We start from the raw sequence: 22,174 nt of genomic DNA, 5'->3' as shown, positions 1-22,174 counted from the left end.
TCCATCTGCTCAGAAAGCTTTGTCCTCCCTGCTGTGTTCTTGGTGTCCTTGAGAGCCAGATGGGCTGGCTGCCGGTGACAGAGCTCCTGCAGGCTGGGAGCGTGAGTGGCCAAAGGCACTGAGGGTTGGCATGTTGGGGAAGATGAAACATCTTCTTACAAATATGATTGCCTGGCAGAAGATTTTGAGAATATGGAAACTATAAGTGAGATTGAAATGAAAGCAAGCTTTGAGATACTTTAGCTACTGAACAACTGGAAAACAATGGTGTGGCTAGCTGAAGGTGATCCCCTTTTGGTGAAACAACACCCTCTGCTTGCAGACAGCCCCAAGGGTCAGAGCAGACCCTGCCAGCTTGGCAGAAGGGGTCCAAAGAGGAGTTTTTAGGGTTTAAAATGTAGCACAGTATGGTAATGTAATGATTCTTATAGGCTGTATGTAAATGCTATAGGATTTGTATCTTGTGCTAGATTGGTTAGTGAGAATCAGAATATTCAACACAGAAGAAGATTTATTGTATTGTAATGGGAACCTCACTCTTTTAGCCTCTTACTCTCTCACCCTCTCATCCTCTCTCCCCCTCTCTTCTCTCAGGCCTGCTCTGAGCTGTGCCTGGCAGCTCCCAGGCCCTTTGCAATGAACCCCCAGTTCCTGACCTGGCTGCAGGGATCTCTGCTCTCCATCCATCCCCCCGTCCCAGCCCCCAGCTCCCCCAGGGCTGCACGGGGCTGAGCCGGGCTGTGTGTGTGACACTGAGGTGCGTTCCTTCCTCTTCCTCCCTCCGCCACAGGCGAGCGCTCTGCTGCCAGCAGCCGCCTGTGCCTGTGCCTCACATCTTGGCAGCTCCTCAGGAGAAACACGGGGCTCTTCACGTGTGATGGGCACTTGGGCTGTCAGAAACATGGGAGCTGTGTGTTTGCTGCTCTGAAAGCAGCTGGTGCTTGAAGCTGGGCAGGCACTGATAATCACCCTGGTGTTTGCTGGCACAGGGGAGTCTCCCTGAAGCCCTCTCTGGGGCTGAGCAGTGCCCTGGCACCAGAGTCACTGCTGGATGCTTTGGGAAGCAGGAGGAAGCACCAACTGATCCATTTCTGTTTGCAAAGCTCTTCATCCCTTTGTCCTGGGTCTCTCCCTGAGGTGACACCTGGCCTACAAATCACCCCAGTGGCGTGGGCAGGGACACAGGCAGCAGGAGCAGGCAAGGAAAGTCAGGGGAGACACGAACACCACTCTGATCCCAGCGGCCTTTCCTCTCCCTCTCCTTATTTGTCTCTGAAGGGGATTTTCAAATCCTTCAAGATGGCCTCAAGTGGTTTCCAAGGCGACGGTGCTAGAGTCATCACTGCCATGGAAACCCTCTCTTTGGCATCATATAAATATTTCCCTTGAAGGAGGCTGGATGAGTGGGCGATGCACTATTTTCTAGCACTCCCTGGCTGCAACAGGACAACCTTCAGGAGATGGGAGGGAGCCTGGGAGGTTAAAATTAGCTTGCCATGCTGGCCAGCAATGGAAAGAGGTGATTGCTGATGTTTCAGCCCAAAACCTGGGGTTATTTGTGTCAGCAGGATCCAAATGAAATAGATTTACTCTGTAGGGAGACAAAAACGAGGAAAAAAAAGGCAGGGAGGAAGTAAAGTTGAAAACTTGTGCTTTTTTTGCTGTTCTTCAGAAAAACTTCTTAAACTTTTCCCTTTAATGCCAATCCCACATTCTCTTGGGTCAGAGGGGACTGAAAACACCATCACCGGCTCCTCCATGCTGGGAGCTCCTGGGGCAGCTCAGAAATCCCTGCTGGCTGCTGAGAGCTGGCATGGGGGGTGACAGCCAGAGCTGGGCTGGTGTCCATGCAGGGCACTGGGAATGCTGCTGGCAGCCCCTCCAGAGCCATGCCCTGGGGCTGGGCACAGCCAGAGCTGGGCTGGTGTCCATGCAGGGCACTGGGAATGCTGCTGGCAGCCCCTCCAGAGCCATGCCCTGGGGCTGGGCACAGCCAGAGCTGGGCTGGTGTCCATGCAGGGCACTGGGAATGCTGCTGGCAGCCCCTCCAGAGCTGTGCCCTGGGGCTGAGCATCCTGGATGGGCAGGGCTGGAGGGGATGCTGGGCTGCAGAACCACTGGCCCTTAGGGGACAGCACAGCTCCAGAGAGTGTTTTGAGGCTCCTGTCCCACTGCCTACGCTCAGGATGCAGGCAGACACTTCTCCCTGTGCTCCTGTAAAGGTGCTGGTGAGTTGATGAGACGGAAGGGAGGCAATTAAAAGCAAAGCAAAACACCTCAGCCTTGAATATGCTGCCAGGAGAGGGTGAAGTACTCCAAGACCCCCCTCTGCCTGCACCCTGAGCATAGGCAGTGGGACAGGAACCCCAAGACACTCTCTGGAGCTGTGCTGTCCCCTAAGGGCCAGTGCTTCTGCCAAGGGCTGCAGCCCAGCATCCCCTCCAGCCCTGCCCAGCCAGGATGCTCAGCCCCAGGGCACAGCTCTGGAAGGGCTGCCAGCAGCATTCCCAGTGCCCTGCATGGCAGGGACACCAGCGCAGCTCTGGCTGTGCCCAGCCCCAGGGCACAGCTCTGGAGGGGCTGCCAGCAGCATTCCCAGTGCCCTGCATGGACACCAGCCCAGCTCTGGCTGTCACCCCCCATGCCAGCTCTCAGCAGCCAGCAGGGATTTCTGAGCTGCCCCGGGAGCTCCCAGCCTGGAGGAGCCGGTGTTCTCATAAACAGAGACGTCTGCCTTCAGCACCGGGGCCAAGCTCCGAGCAGGGACAGGCTCTGCAGAGGGCGTCTGCGCCCGGGCTGCTGCTGTAAACACCTCCTGTCCCCGAGCAGATGGCTCCTCTCACATCCCTGCTGCAGGCAGATACCAAAGGGCTTTCCTGACAAACAAAGCACGGCCGCCTGCAGCCCTGGAGCGCTTCTGGCTTTCCTGGAAGAAGGGGATGCTCCCTCCTCGTCGCACTGCCCAGGCTATTTTTAGACCTGCATAGCAACCAGAGGATGGGGAGACACGGTGTCCCCCTGCCACCCTCTCACCTGCTGGCTGCTGGCCTTTGGCAGGGCTGGGGATGAGTGTGGGGTGCTGGCTGGGCTGGAGGAGAGGGGTTCCAGCTGATCAGCCCCCAGCACCACCCCAAAAAGTCTCCTGGGAGGCACAGAGCTGCTCCAAGACCCACTTGCTTTCCCCACTCCAGAAGGAAATCTGGAGACCAGCAAGGTCAGGCCCCAGCACCTGCTTTCCTCTTTCTCCCTTTAGAAAAAAATAACAACCCACCCTAAATCCAGAGCAAACAATTAAAATGTTCCAGTTGCTGGCTCAGAGCAGCGATCCCAGATAAAACCCCAAGGATCTGCCAGCTAAAAATAGCCTGAGCCCCATAAATTAAACAAAAGCTTTTTGCTGGGCTCTTGGAAAGCCAGTTCCAGTGCAGTTTTCTCTATGTAAGGTATAACTCTAATGGTATTTGTTATTATTAGCCCTACCTCCCCCGTGTCACCGACCTTCCCAGCACCATTGTTTAGGAACAGGAATTTTACAGAGCCAGACTTCTTCCTCCTGGCAGCTCCTCTGCTGGAGTGGGATCCCACCTCAGCCACTTTCCTGCCTTTTTATATTAGTTTAAACCTTTTTTTTTCCCTTGCGGGCAACTTATTATTTGATACTAAGACATTCTATGTTTTGTAGGGCCACTCTCATTTAAGGCCTGTCTCAAACCTCTGCTTAATTTCTATCCCTATCAGCTGTCCTGGGAGCTGTGGACCCTGAAATTAATTCCTGCTTGGAATGCAAATGTATTGGGCAGCCTTTGGTGGACACTGTGCAAGCCAGCATGCACGTAGGGGCTTGTCTCACCTCCTTTCTGTCATCAAGCCCATTAACAATATTTCCTCATATTATATTTTATATATATGTGATGTTAGACAGCCAACAACTTACAGCTTTCTGGGAGTTTTCTCCTCCAACCCTTTAAAGAGCTTCCAGCATCCCACTGCCTCAAGCACACGTGGCCAGCTCATGAGGATGAGTTCTCTCCAGTCCTTCTCCAATGCTTTTTCCCAGCACTCCATGCTGGCTGTGAGGAGCACATCCAACACCCGCTCTCCCATCCCAGATATTTAGGCTTTATTGCTTTTTCTATTGGCTTTTACAAAAGTAGTTCACTTACTGCACTGGGAGCAGCTGCATCCCAAAGCCCAGCTGAGATCCCTTGCTCCATCCTCGTGCTGGACTTCAATTTTTTTGCTTCACTTGCCAGTAGTTCTGTGGCTGAGTAATCCAGCCCACATCTCCAAGAGGTGTGAGCAGGGCTGGCAGCTCAGAAAATCCACACTGCCTTTTCCAAGTGAAAGCACCATCTCCTTGCTGAGTTTTTCTCAGCTTTCCATCCCAGCAGCAGGACTGGCTCTTCTGAAACCACCCAGCAAAACTTCTCCTTGCTGAGCTGTGTGTGACTGAGTTTCCACAGGTGCCACCCACTTGGTGTGTCCCAAATTTTTTGGCTCCCTGCAATGTTTTTTAGGCTGTCAGACCTTTCTGGGCAGGGTGTGAGGAGGAGGACACCTCGTCTGGTTCCTGCTCAAGGGCTGGAGACAGCCTGAGTGCTCTGCACCCACATCTGCTCCACCCTCAGGACCATTCAAGGATGTGCAGGAGGAAGGGTGATGTTCCCAGCATCCCACCATGGCCTTGGGTTTGTAACTGTGTTTGTAAACATGCCTCTACCTGCCCCCTCAGCAGGGCACAAAAAAAACCTCAACATGCTATTTTAAGTGAACTCAAACCAAAGGGAAAAAAAAAAAAAAAAAGAAAAAAAAAAAGAAGTCAACTCTGAGGCTGTCATGTCTATATTTAGTTGGAACTTTTCTGTCCAGGATTCAGACTCTATTTGGAAACCCTGTGCCTTGGCATGCAGCCAAGCATCTCAGTTTTATACAGTAATCCCTCAGCATATGGCAAACGTTTCTCTTCTCCTGGTGGCTGTGGCAGCAGCAGCCTGGCATGGAGGGGTTTAAGCTGAACCCAAGATAAGCTGGCTGGCTGAGGATTCACATCACAGACCCATAAAATCTTTTAATAGCAACATCTTTTGGAGAAAAAAATCACTCAGGGTGCCCCTACCCCAGGCCCCAGGGCCAGGAGGGCATTTTTGGGGTGCAGGCCTTGGGGCATTTCTGCTGGCTGTTGGTCTGGGGTGATGGGGATGGAGATATGGCACATGCCAGGTCACATCCCCAGGTCTCCCTGGCTGCTTCAGCTGTCAAGGTGGGAAACAGCTTCTGGCTTGTTTTGCCTCTCTCTCCACTGAAAATGTAATAAAATTCCCATCCATTATTCTGAGATTTCACATGCCAGGACTTCTGGGATTGACACAAATGTTGCCCGGTGCATGGTGTAGTTCCCAGTATGTGTTTTGTCCCTGATGGTATTTCAGTGTCAACAATTTTGTCCTGACACCTACAGGTGTCTGACTGATGTTTGGGGAAGCAGCATCCTTGTGAATCCTGCTCCTCTCCTCTCCTCTCCTCTCCTCTCCTCTCCTCTCCTCCCTTTCAGATTAAACAAGGCTTGTGACAGCACCTCTCATGAAAACTCAAGAAACCTCTCATGAAGGTAGCTGAGAGTAAACTTGCACATTCTGAGTGCCATGCACATTTCCCCACTCTGTGGCAGATGTGGAACAGGGAGAGGCAGAAGCCAGATGAGAAAAGGTGATCACACAGTTATTTATACAGCCCTTCCAAATATTTGAGGCTTGTGACACACGTGATGATGTATAACAAAAATATCTCCTTCAAAAACCTTCCAAGTTAAATCCCACATCCGTATTTGAATTCAGGAGTTGAAGGGATTTAGGGAAGTGTACACTTGCAGTGATTCTTATCACTGGCAGTGAGCAGCTCTCCAGCCAGCCCTCACAGACAGTGCTCAGGGCTGGGACAGAGCTAAAACCCTGTACCATGACCCTGGGGAAGGGGAGCCTCAGTGGGGACAACAGGCTGGGCCACCTGTGGGAATAACACAGAGGGGAGGTGTTGGGGAAGATGAAACAGGAAAGCCTTACAAATATGATTGCCTGGCAAAAGATTTTGAGAATATGGAAACTATAAGTGAGATTGAAATGCAAGCAAGCTTTGAGATCCTTTAGTCACTGAACAACTGGAAAACAATGGTGTGGCTGGCTGAAGGTGATCCCCTTTTGATGGAACAACACCCTCTGCTTGCAGACAGGCCCAAGGGGCAGAGCAGACCCTGCCAGCTTGGCAGAAGGGGTCCAAAGAGGAGTTTGTAGGGTTTAAAATGTAGCACAGTATGGTAATGTAATGATTCTTATAGGCTGTATGGAAATGCTATAGGATTTGTATATTGTGCTAGATTGGTTAGTGAGAATCAGAATATTCAACACAGAAGATTTATGGTATTGTAACAGGAACTTCACTCTCTTTACTCTTCCTTGCTCTCTCATTTTCTCTTTACCACACTCTTGCCTTCTCTCTCTTTCCCACTCTCTTTACTTCTCTCAGTCCTGCTCTGAGCTGTGCCTGGCAGCTCCCAAAAGGCCCCTGCACCCAGGCCCTTTGCAATGAACCCCCAGTTCCTGACCTGGCTGCAGAGATCTCTGCTCTCTGTCTGTCCTGACGGTCCCACCCCCCTGGCTCCTACAGGGAAGGGTCTGTGGGGATGCACAGGATCAGCACCTTTGATTTGGTGACCCCCCTGTCCCCAGCAGAGTGGAGACTCACTGTCCCCTGCAGCCTGGTGCTCCACTGCTCAACATAACAGGATTTCTAGTGAAATTAGTTTAATTTTGCTCATGCAGGAGAGGCCAAATCATCTGAGGGAGCTCAGCAGAGCTCAGGAGCTGGAGGTGGCACCAAACATTCCCTGGGCAGGCCAGTCATGGCAAATCTCAGCTCACACCAACATGCCATGCTGGGACCACATGCTCCATCCCAAGGCACCCATCTACAGGTCCCTTCCTGTTGCCCTGATTTTTTAAGATTTCTAAGATTTCTAAGATTTTTTAAGATTTTCTTCTGATGTTTACATTCTTGTAATGAACTTTCTCACACACTTTCTGTAAATAACTCATTGTTTTGCATTCTTTTATGGAAGAAGAGAAATTTGATGGACTGTTGGTTTGTCCAGTGTCATTGGAGAGGTGACACTTTCACCCTCCAATCCACTGTCACTCTTAGAAAACTATAAATGTTAAAGTCAGAAAATAAACTTCCCCTTTTCTTCACCTCAAGAGCAGCAGTGTGTGCACTCTGTTTATAGCGACACTTTCCCTTGCTTTGGGGATCCCCACGGACACTGTGGAGTTTGGTTCCCCTTGATGCCACAAGGTATCCCCAGCCCTGGTAGGAAAATCCTGGGGAAAGGCAGGAGAGCACGTTCCTGCCTGCCCAAATGTCTGCTGCAGCTGAGCCAAGCTTCAGAGAGCTTTGCACCACCCACCCGCGTGTTCCCTGCAGCCCGGTGATTCATCGATAGCCACTTGACTCAGCTCTACCCTTTCAGCGTGCCTGAATGTGGCATTTCCCACATCACATGGGCTTTTTCTGCTGCTGTTCCACACCTCCAGGCCCAGCTGCTCCTCTGTGTGGTGCCCTCCTGCACTAGGAGTGCTCACTGCCAGCCCGGTGACACGTGCTGCCCCGAGATGACACAGGGGTTTGTCACAGCAGATTTTATCCCCACAGTCTCCCCACAATTCTTCTTCCCCCAGACAGGATTTCCTTCTCACAGTTATTGCTTCATGCAGCTGCCTGTGTCTCTTGGGACAAGGACAAGACAGGATGGACATTCTGATAAAGGCTGCTGGAAAACCTGCTCATTCTTTTGATTAAGGATGCAGGATCCATGTGCACATTCCCAGGTGAGAGGAGTGTCTGTGGGAACCAGGTACATCCCCAGCAGTGACCCACAGCTGGATCAACACATCCCAAAAGATGCCAGGAGTTTCCCAGGAGCTCTGTGCTGCAGGAAGGATTTGGTTGCAATCCTGATTTCCTCGCTCTCACGCTGGGGTGTTGGAGCTCGTGGTGCCAAATGCTGCCCCAGCCTGTTTATTAGTGCTGATTGTAAAACCCTGGCACTAGCACTCCCAATCAGGCCTGCAGGAATCCTGCTGGATCTGCTGCCTTCCAGACAGATGGGCCTTATTAAGAGGTGTCACAGCACTAACAACATCTGACAGCTCCTGTGCTCCCTGCCCTGCTCTTCTCCTCACAATCTGCGGGCCAGGCAGCAGCCAGAGATGGTGACAGGAGGCAGATCCCTCTGTTCCCACACCTGCCCCCAGGGCACAGAGCTGGGGCTCTCCTTTGCACGAATTCCTGCACTCTGAATTTGCTCCATGCTCTTCCCTTGCCCTCCTCCTCCCACCTCCCTTCTCCACCAGGGAGGGCCCAGCTGCACCCATGGCTGGGCAGTGAGGTGTCACCCCCAGCACTGGTGCTTGGGGTTGCAGATGATACATCAGATCTCTTACAAGAGGGGGTTTTCCATATATTTTGTTACATTTGGGATTTTTTTTTCACTAGGTGCTCTGTGCCAATGGGTTCTGATGTTGTGATGCTGTGACATTATGTTCTGAGCTGCTGCATTGTCACTGTGGCCATCTCAAGTCTAGAAGAGGCCACAAAGTTGTTTGGACGGATGGAATCCCTCTCCTATAAGGAAATTGTGGGGATTGTTCAGTCTGAGGAAGAGAAGGCTCCAGGGGAACCTTATTGTGGCTTTTCAGTACCTGAAGGGTCTCCAAGAGAGCTGGAAAGGCACTTTGGACAAGGACAGGGTTAGGTGATAGGAAAAGGCAGAATGGCTGTACACTGACAGAGGGCAGGGTTAGACTGGAGTTGAGGAAATAATTCTTCCCTGTGAGGATGGTGAGGCCCTGGCACAGAGAAAATATGGATGCCTGGAAGTGTTTCAGGCCAGTTTGGATGGGGCTTGGAGCAATCTGGGCTAGTGGAAGGTTGTGGCCATGTTCACAGGGGTCTTGGGATGAGGGAAGAGACGAGGATCTGACTCCATGTTTTAGAAGGCTTGATTTATTATTTTATGATATATATTACATTAAAACTATACTAAAATAATAGAAAAAAGGATTTCATCAGAAGGCTGGCTAAGAATAGAAAAAGAAAGAATGATAACAAAGGCTTGTGGCTCAGACTCTCTGTCCAAGCCAGCTGGGTGTGACTGGCCATTAATGAGAAACAACCCCATGAGACCAATCCCAGATGCACCTGTTGCATTCCACAGCAGCAGATAACCATTGGGTACATTTTGTTCCTGAGGCCTCTCAGCTTCTCAGGAGGAAAAATCCTAAGGAAAGGATTTTTCATAAAAGATGTCTGTGACAGAAGGTGTCTCCACCTGTGGGGATGAGATGGTGGAACTGGATGATTTTTTGGGTCTCTTCAAACCCCAACCATTCAGCAATTCTATAATTCTGTGGTCACCTTCTACCAGCTCTGGGTCACTCGAGGGAAATTAGGACAGGGGCAAAATTGAAAGTACCCATGGGTGCTCTGACCACTCTCAGTCTCCCTGCTGGGTTTCCCCAGCCTGTGCTGAGTTCCTGGGCTCAGAGGTAGCCATGGCTCTCAAGGCTCCATGCTCTCAGCTCAGAGTCCTCCTCCAGCCTCAGGAAGATGCTGCAGTGCCAAAATCCGTGACTCACACCATCTTTCCCTGACAGCAGGCAGGTTCTGCAATTGGAGCTGGGCTTGGGCACGAGCCACAGAGCCCTGGAGAGCTGCTGCTGGCACTGCTGTGGATGTTCCTTCTGACTGTGCTGCTGCAACCCTCTCCTGCTTCCTGTCAGCCCCATGGTTTCCCAAATCAGAGTTATTTCACCCCCCAGAAAGCCACCCTGCCTAGAAGTCACCCATGCTGTTCTGCAGGTGCACAGGCAGGGATGGAGTCAGCTGGCAGCCGAGTTGTTGTTCCCTCGGTGATGCTCAGCACCCCAAGGCTTGGGAAAAGCCTGCTGGGGTGACACCAACTTCTCTGGGAATATCCACAGTAGAGAAAGAGCAAGTGAGTGCCCTGCCCTGCCTCTGGCTCCTCTCACTGCCTGCAGGATCCCAGCACAGTGCCCAGGACACCCAGATCACCGTGGCTGGCAGCTGGGAAGGAGCCAGTTTGGCCACGCTGGCATCTCCTGGCTCTTCAGCCAGGCCCCTCTCAGGGGACATCCCATCCCTGCAGTGTTTTCTAATTTCCAACCTAATCTACCTCTCTCCAGGCTCACTGAGACTTAATATAACACTGGCAACCACCCATGAGCTCATCCTTCTCCCAGGGAGCAGATCTGTGCTGAGCAGAACTGTAGAAAAAAAAATCATCCTGGAAATTTCTTCTGGTTTTATGGGGTTTTTATCACCTTTCCTGTGGTCACTGAGAAATAACTGGGCTGTGAAGTGCTTCCCAAGCAGCTGTTAGTCTTTGGAGCAAGAGCTGGGACTGGGGGAGCCTGGGCTCATTTTAATTTTATCTTGACTGCAGTGCTCATTGCTCTGCAGTTCCCATTTGTAATCACACGTTCAGTAAAATAATCAAGTTATAATTGCTTGGGATTCCTTCTCTCCTACGTCACAGAGCCCAGGAGGGGAAGCAGTGCTACAACTGAGTCAGCAGCCAGCCTTGGCATTGCCTTGGGCCAACATTTCAAGAGAAAATTAACCACAGTTAAACCAAGAAGAGAACTGATAAAAATCTCCCAAATCTGCCCAGGTGACAAAAAGAGATTTTTAACCTCTCCTTTTCTTGTCATACTGAAAAAAACAGCATCTTCTTGCCTGTGAGTGCCCCCAAAATAAGGCTGGATCAGTGCCCATCCTTTGCAGGGCAATCCCCTGTGTATGCCCAGGGTGGTCAGGGAAGGTTCAGCCCCTTCCCTGCTGATCCCTGCTGGGTTTGGGCTCTGCCAGGGGCAGCCAGTGAAAGAGAAGAAATCACAGAGCATGATTTCAGAACAAGGAATCATAAGTGACTCAGGTTTAAGAAGAACAATTTTTTGCCAGGCAAAATGTAATGGCTTTTTTGGACAGGGATGGAAAACAGGGCTGCAGCTCTCATTAACCCATCAAATGCCTTAATCTGGGGAGTGAGCCTTGGACAGACCTGCCCTTGAGGAACTGGGCTTGGCAGAGGTCTTGTGCCAAGGGGCACCTGCAGACACACCTGGGGCTGTTTGGTGGGTGGTGGGGCATCCCACCAAGGGGATGAGCAGAGGGAATATGGGGAAACTGGCAGGGACCAGGGAGGCATTAAAAATGCCCAGGGTGGCATCTCCATTCTGGCACCTTGTCCTTCCTGCTTCTCCAAACTGGGCTTTTCCTCCTGCATGTGCAGAGGCAGAGCTCAGAGGCTGCACAGCTCCTGCCAGCCCCCCTGGCCCGTGGGCACTGCCATCCCAGCAAAGGGATCCAGCAAAGGGATCCTCCTCATCCTCATCCTCATCCTCATCCTCATCCTCACAGCTCCTGCCAGCCCCCCTGGCCCGTGGGCACTGCCACCCCAGCAAAGGGATCCAGCAAAGGGATCATCCTCATCCTCATCCTCATCCTCATCCTCATCCTCATCCTCACAGCTCCTGCCAGCCCCCCCGGCCCGTGGGCACTGCCATCCCAGCAAAGGGATCCTGCTCCTCCCTCAGGTGTGGAGTACCATGGGTTGCATGGTCAGGGCTTTCAGACTCAGAGATCAGTGTTAAGCAGGTCTCCTCCTCCCAAATCTGACCCCAGAGTCCCACTGAGGGAATCAGTCTGGGGGGTGAATCTGCTGCTTCAGCCCTTTTAAGGACTGGGAGTGTGTCAGGACACAGACACATCATCACTGGGGCTTGTGCCTAACCATAATCATTTGGTTATTCTACCCTTTTAATTTACTAATTAATCCCTGGAAGGGATACTTACTGGGGTGCAGGGAAAGAATGAAACTCTCTCATCTGGGAGTGCTGAGGATTTCACCAATAGCCCTGGCAGAGCATTAGCAAAGTCAAAGCAGAGTCCAGCATCTCACTGGGCCAGCAGCTTCTCATGACTGAGCTGGCCACACTGCCTGGAAAAAACATTCATTCTCCACTCCTGCAGGGCTATTCCCATGGCTGGAAAACCTGTGAGAGCTCCTGGTTGTCTGGAAAGCCCTGGGAGACTGCTGCTGGCTGGAAATGATGGCAGGAGGTAACACTGCATCCTGAGTGTGTTGCTCCTGTGAGGGCTGGGAGCAGCCCTGAGCTGGGAAAGGCATCATCTGGTGTGAGTTGTCTTTTGGGAAAGGGGCTCTGTGTCTACCAGCTGAGCTCTTGCAGGAGGAATTTCACCAGCCCTGCCCAGCCCAGAGACCACAAGCCCTGGCACCCTGGATGCAGACAGACACAGGTGTCTGGCCAGGAGACTTCTTCATCCTCATCCTCCTCCTCCTCTCACCCATGTGTTTGACAAACTGCTGCCTCCATGCAGTAGTTGCTAATGATAAAACTCATTTATTATTCATTTCCTATCCTGCCTCCCCCACAGTGTCTGGGCTTTTCCCTACATCCCAGCCCAGCCCTGTGCCCTGAGGCCCTGCTTCTCCATCCCCATCCCTGGCAGGGAGAGCTAAGCCAGACAGGATGAGCACAGGGCTGGGACACTCAGGGGAGAGGAGATGCCACCTGCCCTGGCTCAGGCTCACACAGGTTACAGCTTCTGAGGGAGGTGGCTGGCATGGAAGGCAGCAGGGAGCTCAGGGTCCTTTCTCCTGCTCTGGAGTGTGACATTTCTCTGTGCTTTGGCACAGCCCACCGTCAGAGACCAGTTAGCTCTTTGAAGGGATGCTGCTCTTTCCCAGGCACAGATGACAAGTGCCACCACCAAAAGTTAAAGGTTGGACTCAGAGGTCTTTCCCCACCTAAATGATTCCATGATCCTGTCTCCCCTGAAACTGGTGTGGCTCTGGGGACTCCATCATTCTCAGCATCCCAGCCAAGAGCCCCAACCCATCTCTCTGGGGTCCCAGCCAGAAGAGAGGGAGGGAAGGTGGGGCTGGGGCTGAAGAGATCCCTCACATAGAGCAGGAACATCACCTGGGACTGGCACACAGTGAACAGCTGTGGCTGCCAAACCTGCTCCTGCTTCTCTCAAGAAAGTTCAGTCCCAGCTGTCAGTCCCCTTCTCCTGCTTTTTTTTTTTTTTTTTGAAGTTGGAGAGCTACGTGCATGGATCACGTCTCTAATTAATATAAATATAGCGAAACATAAATAATAGACATGCCTGAAATAGTGTCACTCCCAAGCAGGCAGGCAGACGCGTCATGGAAAGAAAATAAAAATGCTTTTTATCTGTTTTGGCATTTTGTTGTTTGTTTGTTTTCAGTGGTTTGTTCTGTTCCTGAGGAAAGAGCAACCTTTGCTATGGGTGAAACTGTTTGAAAGTGAAAGACCGAGGTGCAGGGGGAGGGAAGGCCCGAGGAAGAGTGAAATGGGGACTGGGATGGGGACAAGGATGGGATGAAGATATGGATGGGGACAGGGATGGGGACATGAAGATGGGGACGTGTGAGGGGATGGGGACGAGGATGGGCTTAGGGCTGGGCATGGGGACAGGCACGGGGAGCGTCAGGGCTGCGGGGCAGTGTGCGCGATCATGGGGAAGTGGGGAACACCCTGCCGCCGTGGGGAGGTGGGGATTCATCACAGATGAGTTTTATGGTGCGAACCCGTCTGTCTCCCGCCGCCCCCGCACCGGCTGCTCCCGCCCCGCTGCCCCGGGCCCGCCGGGCTCTTCCCTCCAACTCCTCCTCCTCATCTTCCTCCTCCTTCTCCTCGTCTTCCTCTCCCTCCCGGCCCGGCCGCCCGGTGCCGGCGGAGGCGGGCGGAGCGGAGCGGGGCGGGCCCGGCCCATTCGCATCCCCATCCCCGCCCCGCCGCGGGAGCGCTGGGCTGAGCAGCGCTGCCCGGAACCGCCGGGCTGAGCAGCCCTGCCAGACACCGCCGGTACCGGAACCGCCGGGCTGAGCAACCCTGCCCGGTACCGCCAACCCCGGAACCGCCGGGCTGAGCAACCCTGCCCGGTACTGCCGGGCTGAGCAGCCCTTGCAGACACCGCCGGTACCGGAACCGCCGGGCTGAGCAGCCCTTGCAGGCATCTCCAGCCCCGGAACCGCCGGGCTGAGCAGCCCTGCCCGGTACCGCCAGCCCCGGAGCCGCCGCGGCCCGTCCCGCCGATGGCACCGCGCTGCCGCCGCCAAGTAAGGGGACAGCGCGGGGGGACGCGGGGCTGGGCGGGGGAGGTGGCGATGTCTGTGGGCTCACCCCTTTCCGTCGTGGGGAATCCCCCAGATCCGCTCGGGATCCCCCACCCCAGGCGGGAGAGGCTCGGCAGCGCTCCCCGGTCCCTCTGTGCTGCCCTCGGAGTCCGCGACCCTTGCCCGGGCCAGCCCCGACCCCTTCCCCTGCGGTTTCGGGAGCGGGGCAGCGCTGGGATTGGGGAATCGGGATTCCCTGGCGTGTGGTTCCACTCCTGAGGAGAGCTTCCCGAAGGGTGGAGAGAGGGCAGCGTACCCCTGTCTGCAGGGTGAGGAGGATGGCAGCCAGGGGCTACACCACCCTAAACCCCCCTACACCACCCTAAACCCCCCTACACCACCGTCACTGGTGTCTCACCGTGTGCTGGTTCTCAGCCTGGCTATAAAACCAGCCGTGCTTTGGCTGGGCAGAAGAACAGCCCAATCCAGCTGCTCCTGTGTGTTGCCAGGCTGGAAAAGCTCGTTAGTGTCTTTCTTGTTAAGTAGAAATTGCTGGGGCCGTTGGCTTTGGAGGACTTTGGAAGGGCTGAGGCGGTGCTGGTGTGGCTGGCCCGTGGAAGGGGGCTGGATGTGACTTGTTCTGCAGGTTGTGTTGGGGGATGAAAGGGGAGAATGCCATTCCAAGCTACCAGGAAGCAGCTTCATCCTGCACAAGGTGTGGTTATAACCCTCTGGACTCGTGGCCACGGGATTCCTGCAGGGAGAGAGAGCCAGGGCTTCCATCTGGCAGGTTTGGAGGTGTCCTGAAGTGCTGGGCTTACATATGCAAGGAGATGGAGGTGGGATCCTGGGGTGGATCCCAGTCCTTCCAAATGCTGCAGGCCCAGCATTTGCTGCCCTGTCTGGAGTGGGAAAGGGCTTTTCCATGAGACCAGGTCTGCTTTGAGTGGGACCTGCAGGTCCAAGGGGAAGGGTCTTGCTCCAGAGGTATCCCAGCTCAGATCCAGTCTGCTCTGAACTCAGCCAACAAAATTATTCTCTGAAAATCCAGCAGTACTAAGTCAGGAAGTTGTTGGTGTCTCTGGGGGATGAGCTGAGCTGTCCTGGCCTTGGCGGTGGGTGAGTTCCAAGGAAGGCTGTGCTGCCACAAGGTTGAGCCAAGCTCTCCCAGCACCCAGCTGGGAATTGGTGCAGCCACAGCCCAGCCCTGGCTGCAGCCTCCCACCTTCCCTGTGTCACTGCTGCCTGGATGCTCCAGGCACCCCTGCCAGCACCTTTTATCATCCTGGTGCCATGAGGGTCTCCAGAGCAGAGCTGGTGTGAGGCACCTGGACAGCGTGCCTTGTTCTGTGTGGGTGTTGGTCAAAGGGTCAGGGGAATGTGTAGACAGCAACAGGTTTGGAGAATGGAAAAACCCAATCCTGAGTGTCCTCCCGGGCTGGCAAAATGCAGAGAAGTGCCTTCTCCTGTGGCTGCAGAAAATAGTTTGAGCGTGACTTGGTTGGGGTTTGTTTGCTGCAGTGGGACAGGAGGGATTTATACTCCACCCACCGCCTCAGGGGCCTCTCCCCATCCAACACAAAAATAGGCTGATCTTTCCAAAAGATGGTGGGGGAGGCCTGGAAAATGCCATTCCTGCAGGGACCTGCCACACTTGTGCCCCAGGAGATGTGGCACATGACTGTGGCTTCTGCAAGCCCGGGCAGGGAAGCAGGGACGAGCCCAGCATCGTTCCCTGCTGTATCCCACTGCTGCCAGAGCCTCTGCACGTGTGTGTGAGCTCAGCAGCAGTGGTGCCTCCTCCTGCCACCTCCTGCAGCTCAAGGAGCCCATGGTTTCCTTGCTAGAGGGCATCTGGAGCAGGAATCTCCTGTGGGGCAGGTGCTGCAGCCCCCTCCGCACATTCCTGTGGAGCTGATGGGAGGCTGGAGGCGCTGCCAGCACCTGGGAGCTGCCAGCCCGGCCCAGCCCAGCCCATTGTCTGTGGTGCTGTGCCCCAGCATGGGCAGGGCTGGGACCCATCAGTAGCTGTGCCAGAGGCTCCCAATGACCCCAGAGCTGTGGGATGAGGAGCTGGGTCCTCCATCCACAGCAGCACCTGGGGCTGGGCAAGAGGCTCCAGGCAGGGATGTCTGGCTGGGAAATCAGCTCCTGTGCCATCCCACTGCTGCTCCTGGGATTCCCCATCCCTAATACCAGAGGGACAGCCCTTTCTTAGGGACATGGGCTGTGGCTTGGTCCTGCCTGGTGTCCAGGCTCCAGTCCCCACCGTGGGCTGGCCATGGCTCACTCCAGCCTGGCATTTCATTTCCCTGTTGATGCATTTCAGGCCCTACATGGCTGCGCCCTGGCTCCCTCCAACAGAGCTGCACCCATCCCTGCTCCCAGCAGCTCCTCTTCCATCCCTGCAGCTGCCAGGGTGTTCCAGCAGCTCCCCAAGAGCTCCAGCCCTGCTCATTCCCTCCCAGGGAGGTTTGGGAGGCCCCGGGGTCCCCCTGTCCTGTCCATCCTCCCCCGTTCTGAGTCAGGGCACGCCGGTGAGCGCCTCCAGGCAGGGTAATCCGGTGTTATTTGTAACACTAGTAGGGAGCTATTTTTAGAGAGAGGCAAATTTGATTTAACAGAACATAATTTGCTGCTGACAATTCAGAGGGCGGCCAAACGAGGAGCAGCTGGATTCCTGAGGAGGCTTTTCCCTGCCCTTCCTGAAACCCGAGGCTGACGTGCCACCAGTGGCATTTGTTATTCCAGCAATTGCTGGGGGAAAGCCCCTTGGGATGGCCCAATTAGCTCTGCTTTGCTTTCCTCCTGGAGCTTTGTGCTACCCCATCACCCCCCAGTAAAGGAAGCCAGGGATGGTTTTGCTGCCCTCAGTGCCCCCAAACTCCTCTGGGGAGCTGGAGCCAGCCAGGTCCCCTCCCTTTGCCTTTTCTTCTGCACTCTCAGCCTCTCCTTGGGTAAGTTTAGGATAAAAAAAGAGGTTCTGATCAAATCAAACAGCTTGTGTGCCAGGAAAGTGGAGTCTGTGTGCGTTCCTGGGCATTTCTTACGGGCTGAGCTCTTCTGGACCAGCCTCAGAGGTGCTTTGGGACAGACCCATCATCCAGCATAGGAGCAAACACCATCTTCTTGCTTGTGCTTGCAGCAAGATGAAGATCCCCACAAAAGCAAAGGCATTGGGTTGTTTTTCCCTAGCCATAGCCCTGCTGTGTCCAGCCTGTCCCCAGCTGGTGGCACAGGGCTGGGATAGTCACAGGCTGCAGGCGAGTTGCCGTGGGGCTGCAGGGCCCCAGTGAGCATGGGAAGGTGAGATTTTCCCCAGGATTGGTGTTATCCCACCAGGAATAACATTCCAGTGAGAGCACTGCTCCCTGTCCTGGGCAGGAACAGCCCCTTGAGGGGTCCCCAGAGCCCTCCAGGCAGCCTCAGGGGCAGCCGAGAAGTGCCAGGCCATGGAGGGGTGCAACAAGAGCCCAGTGGCTTTGTCCTCCTGGGGGGAAAGGACTGGACAGGACTAAGGAGGGTTGTGCCATTGAACTCTGGCAAAGGCTTTGGTGGGCTCCTGTCTGTGTGCAGCCACTCCCTGCAGCTGGAGACCCCTTGGCAGCCATGCAGGCAGCCCTCAGGGGTGCCCATCCTCCCCACAGCCCCAAAGAGGGTTTGCTCCTTCCTCTGCCAACACCAGGCTTTGCCCCTGGGACCATCTCTTGCCCTGGAGCATTTTCAACAGCTGAATGTAGAGCCAGAATAGCATTAGTGAGAATATGAGAATAGCATTAGTGCAGAGATGTGGGCAAAGTCCTGGGGATGGGGGGTGAAGTGACTGCTCCTGGTGCACCCCCAAGTGTGAATGTCCCTAGGGACTCTGTGTGGGGTTGGTGTGGCATGTGGGACCCGAGGGCTCCCCAGAATTACTTGTTCCTCTTAATCAAAGGTGTTTTTCTGTGAATGGAAAGGTGCAGCCAGCTGGGGGATGTGGGTGCTCCCCAAGCACCATCCCAAGCCCTGGGGTCTTGCCCAGCTCATCCTTGCTCTGCTTTCTCCAGTCTGTCAGCTTAGGCTGGTGGAAACTGGAAGCCAATATTTAACAGGGAAGCAGCCCTAAAATGGAGATCAAACTCCTTGGAGAGCAACCACCTCCTCCAAATGCTGCCCTTTGCCTGATGACCAATTTGGTTAAATGAAAAAGACGAAAAAATTGTGAAGCCTACAAATGGGTGGCCTGGAGAGAGCCCTTTGCTCAGGGCTATTCTGTGGCACAGGTCTTTCTGTGGCACTATTGTGACTGTGGTCACAAGGGTTTTCAGGATGAAGAAGAGACGAGAATGTTGACTCCACAAGGAAAAATCCTAAGAAAGGATTTTTCATGAAAGATGTCTGCGACACACTGTAGATTTTCATTTACAATGATTCTCTGGAAGGAAACACCAGCTTCAAAGGTGCAGGAGCACGCTGGAAGTTTGTATTCCCTGCTTCCAGCTTTTGCATCTTCTTTAAATAATAGTGCCCTTCCTCCTGCTCCCCTTGCTGGGTTCCCCTGGGAAGTGCTGGGGGTGACAAGTTCCTTTCCTTGGCCTCTGTCAGCCCTGGCCTCACGTGCTCTGGCCATGGGAGTTGTGGCTGTGGGGTGGCACTGGGCTGGCTCTGTGGCAGAGCACACCAAGAGGACACCAGTGAGGTGCCCTGAGCCCCTCCTTGTGCTCAGCCCCATTTCCCTGCAGCTCACACACTCTGCTCCCCATCCCCTGGGGTTCAGATCCCCCACATCAGCAGTGGGGCAAAGCCCCCCTGGCACCCCCTTTCCAAGCTCCCACTACTGAAGGTGACTGTCCCCAGGGACAGCAGGACCCTGGCTCTGCCTCCTGCTGACCCCTCCTCTCTCTGTGTCCCCTCCAGGCCGACCAGGTGCCCTGAAGCTCTGGGCTGGCTTCCCCCAGGCTCAGCAGGATGATGCCAGCAGCGCCAGAGCCACCCCTGCCCCTGGTCCTGCTGATGTGACCGAGCTCTGCTGGGACCTGTGGCACTGAGGCTGGCACAGAGGCAGTGGCTGGTGGCCCCTGCAGTGTCCCTGCTGCCCCAAGATGAGTGATGGCACGTGGATCTCGCTGAGCCCCGCTGAGTTTGCCCAGCTCCAGCAGTACACAGACTGTGAGTACCCTGGCACGAGAGGGTGGGATGAGCTGAAAAGTGCTGCTGATCTGTGCTGGACTCGTGTCCTACCTCTCCTCAGTGTCCTCCTGGACAACTCGGTGATTCCTTAGGTTTTTATGAAGCCCCTGACCCCTCAGCCAGGCTGTGTGGGGTCCCTGTGCCTGCCTGGCTGGGAGGATGGAGCTGAGCTCTGGGGGCTGCACACGTGAGCTGGGCTCAGTCCGTCTGAAGGCGGCGGCTCCCACGTTCTCAGCAGAGTGAAATGCCAAGCAGGAAAAGCAGCCTGGCTTTTCCCAAACACACCAGAGCAGCTCCACAGCGTGCTTTGGGCTGCCAGCCCTCTGCAGTAATTTTCCTTAGTGCTTTTGCAGAGCAATTCTCTGCTGCAGCTCCTGCTGAGGAAAGGAGATGTGCAGCAGCACCAAAGGGGTCCTGGAGCTGGGGGGTGCTGCAGACAGAGCCTGGGTGGAGGCCAGAGGTCCAAAACCAGGTCCTTGAGGTCCAAAACCAGGTCCTTGAGGTCCAAAACCAGGTCCTTGAGGTCCTGCCTGCCACAGAGCTGGAGTGTGGGCGTGCTTTTTACAGCAGAGGATGGAGAAGCAGTGCAGCTCGTGAAGGTGCTGAGAGCAGGGCAGGGTAGGGCAGGAAAACCACAGGGTGAAGGGAGAAGGGTGTGAAATCACAAGGGTGCTGCTTTGCATTGTTTGCAATTGTCATCACCCTGGGGTGAGCAGGCTGGCTGGGAGGTGACTGAGAGCCAAAGGGGACACAGTGAGCTCTCTGAGGCTGTCCTTGGGGATGCTGTACATCAAAAGGGGCTGGGGACAACTTCCTCATGGCCATCCCACCCCAGCCCACCCTGCTGAGAGCATTTTGGGGCATTGCCTTGCCAGGCAGAGTCTGGGGAGGATTTGTTCTCCCCCTCAAAGCAAATGACTTGGCCAGCATGGGGATGGGACAGTTCTGTGCCCTCTTGCTCTCCTCCAAAGAAGGTTGGGATTATTTTTTCCAAGGGGATTATGTTTTCCAGAGACCTCAGGCAGGGCTGCAGGCAGAGGTGTGTGTGTGCAGTATCCCTCTCTGCATCTCATTCTGCCTCTCTGGAGGATGATGAGCTTTGTTTTCCTGAATCCCAGACCATGGAACACCCTCTGTAACACTGGCCTCAGAACCCTGATGGCATCTCAGTTCCATGAACCAAAGTGTGGCCAGCAAGGCTGCAGCAGGGGCAGCTGCCTTCTCCCCTGTAGGATGGCTCAGCACTGGGCTGGGGAATGGGATTGGGGGTCTCTAAAGAGGGCCAGGATCCCTCTCCTTGAGAGCCCCAGACAGCTGTGGGCCAGTGCCAAGTTCTGTCCCCAGCAGAGGGCTGGGGGATCAGAGCCAGCACAGCCCTCACATGGAGAGAGGATTTCCCAGTAATTAACAAGGCTGCTGTGTCTGAGAACCTTTTAATTGCACGTGCCCAGGGATGTGTGTGAGGTGAGGGCTGAATGTTCACTCACATTGATCTTTTTTTCTGCTTTTCCCTTTTTTCCCCTATTTTGAAATGATGAATGTCCCTCCAGACATTCCAGGCTTAAGGACACTCAGCCAGGGTGTGTTTACCACTTGTGTGGAAGTTTGCATGGACAAATCCAGTGGCAGGACAAGAAGGAATGGCCACAAGCTACACTAGGGGAGGTTCAGATTGGATATTCAGGAAAATTTCTTCCCCAAAAGGGAAGTCAAGCACTGAACCAGGCTGTCCAGGGCAGTGGTGAAGTCACCATCCCTGGGGTTATTTCAAAGCCATGGAGATGTGGGACATTTCTATCTTTGTGCTGGTTAATGGTTGGACTTGATGATCTTAGAGGGCTTTTCTGACCTAAATGATTCCGTGATTCTGTGAATAAAATTCTATTTCTCCCTCCTGGCACCTCCTGGAGACACCAATGGGCATGCCAAGGCAGCCTGTGGGATGAGTGGCCCTGCCAGGGGTGCCAGCAGCCACTGGGCAGGGACATGCAGGGTGTGCTGAGCGCGCCAGGGCGGCTGGGACTGGAGTGTGATCCACACCTTCCTTGCTTTGTTCTGGGCCTGTGCTTATTTTCATACTGGCAAGAGGAAGTCCTCTGTGTATGTAAAGCTCCCAGCTTTCCATATCTGCCCTGCCCTTGAAGGTGGAAGGGGAAGCAGAGCACGGCCGGCCTCTTCCCGGCACGGAAGGATCCAGAAATTGTACATCCAGCCCATAAACCCCTCTGCAGCACCCTGCTGGTGGATGAGAGAGGCAGCCCAGCAGGGCCATGCTCAGCAAGGTGCTTTTCTCTCCCCAGACTCCAGCAAGAAGCTGAAGGATGTTCTGGAGGAGTTCCACGGGGACGGGGTCCTCTCGAGGTACAACCCCGAACAGGTACGGCCCCGTGCCCGCCGCTGTCCCCCCGTGCTGCTGGCAGCCCCCAGCCCCCTGCAGCTCCCCCAGCCCAGCTCCCCCAGCTGGGAGCAGCCAGGAGAAGGCAGGGCTGGCTGCTGGCCCCCAGCTCTCCCCGTGGTTTTGCACCCAGGACTTGATTCCCTGCCCAACCCTGGACCGTGCCTGCTGCATGGCCATCCCGCCCCAGCCCACCCTGCTGAGAGATTTTTGGGGCAGTCCCTTGCCAGGCAGAGTCTGGGGAGGATTTGCTCTCCCCCCTAAAAGCAAATGGCTTGGCCAGCATGGGGATGGGACAGCTCTGTGCCCTCTTGCTCTCCTCCAAAGAAGGCTGGGATTATTTTTTCCAAGCGGTGCTTTCAGAGGGACCTGTA

General features: G+C 54.5%; 1 protein-coding gene across 3 annotated transcripts in view; it reads left to right on the top strand.

The window, feature by feature from the left end:
• The first annotated feature begins 13,780 nt into the window (after nucleotides 1-13,780).
• The window catches only part of LOC139594789 (diacylglycerol kinase beta-like), a 31,454-nt gene continuing 23,060 nt past the window's right edge, over nucleotides 13,781-22,174 (top strand). The window contains exons 1-4 of one of the 3 annotated variants that reach the window (XM_071437256.1): nucleotides 13,781-14,019; nucleotides 14,091-14,239; nucleotides 19,133-19,384; nucleotides 21,706-21,782. In XM_071437256.1, the coding sequence (XP_071293357.1) occupies nucleotides 19,318-19,384; nucleotides 21,706-21,782 (144 nt within the window). In that variant the 5' untranslated portion in view covers nucleotides 13,781-14,019; nucleotides 14,091-14,239; nucleotides 19,133-19,317. Of the gene's footprint in view, nucleotides 14,240-19,132; nucleotides 19,385-21,705; nucleotides 21,783-22,174 lie in introns of all 3 variants that reach the window. The other 2 variants (XM_071437257.1, XM_071437255.1) reach the window with 2 other exon arrangements.

Source organism: Agelaius tricolor, unplaced genomic scaffold (genome assembly GCF_023055355.1).
Source record: "Agelaius tricolor isolate 1412-34295 unplaced genomic scaffold, bAgeTri1.0.p SCAF_12, whole genome shotgun sequence".
Taxonomy (NCBI): domain Eukaryota; kingdom Metazoa; phylum Chordata; class Aves; order Passeriformes; family Icteridae; genus Agelaius; species Agelaius tricolor.
Note: the sequence above shows the minus strand (reverse complement) of the source record. Positions and strands in the feature narration are given on the sequence as shown.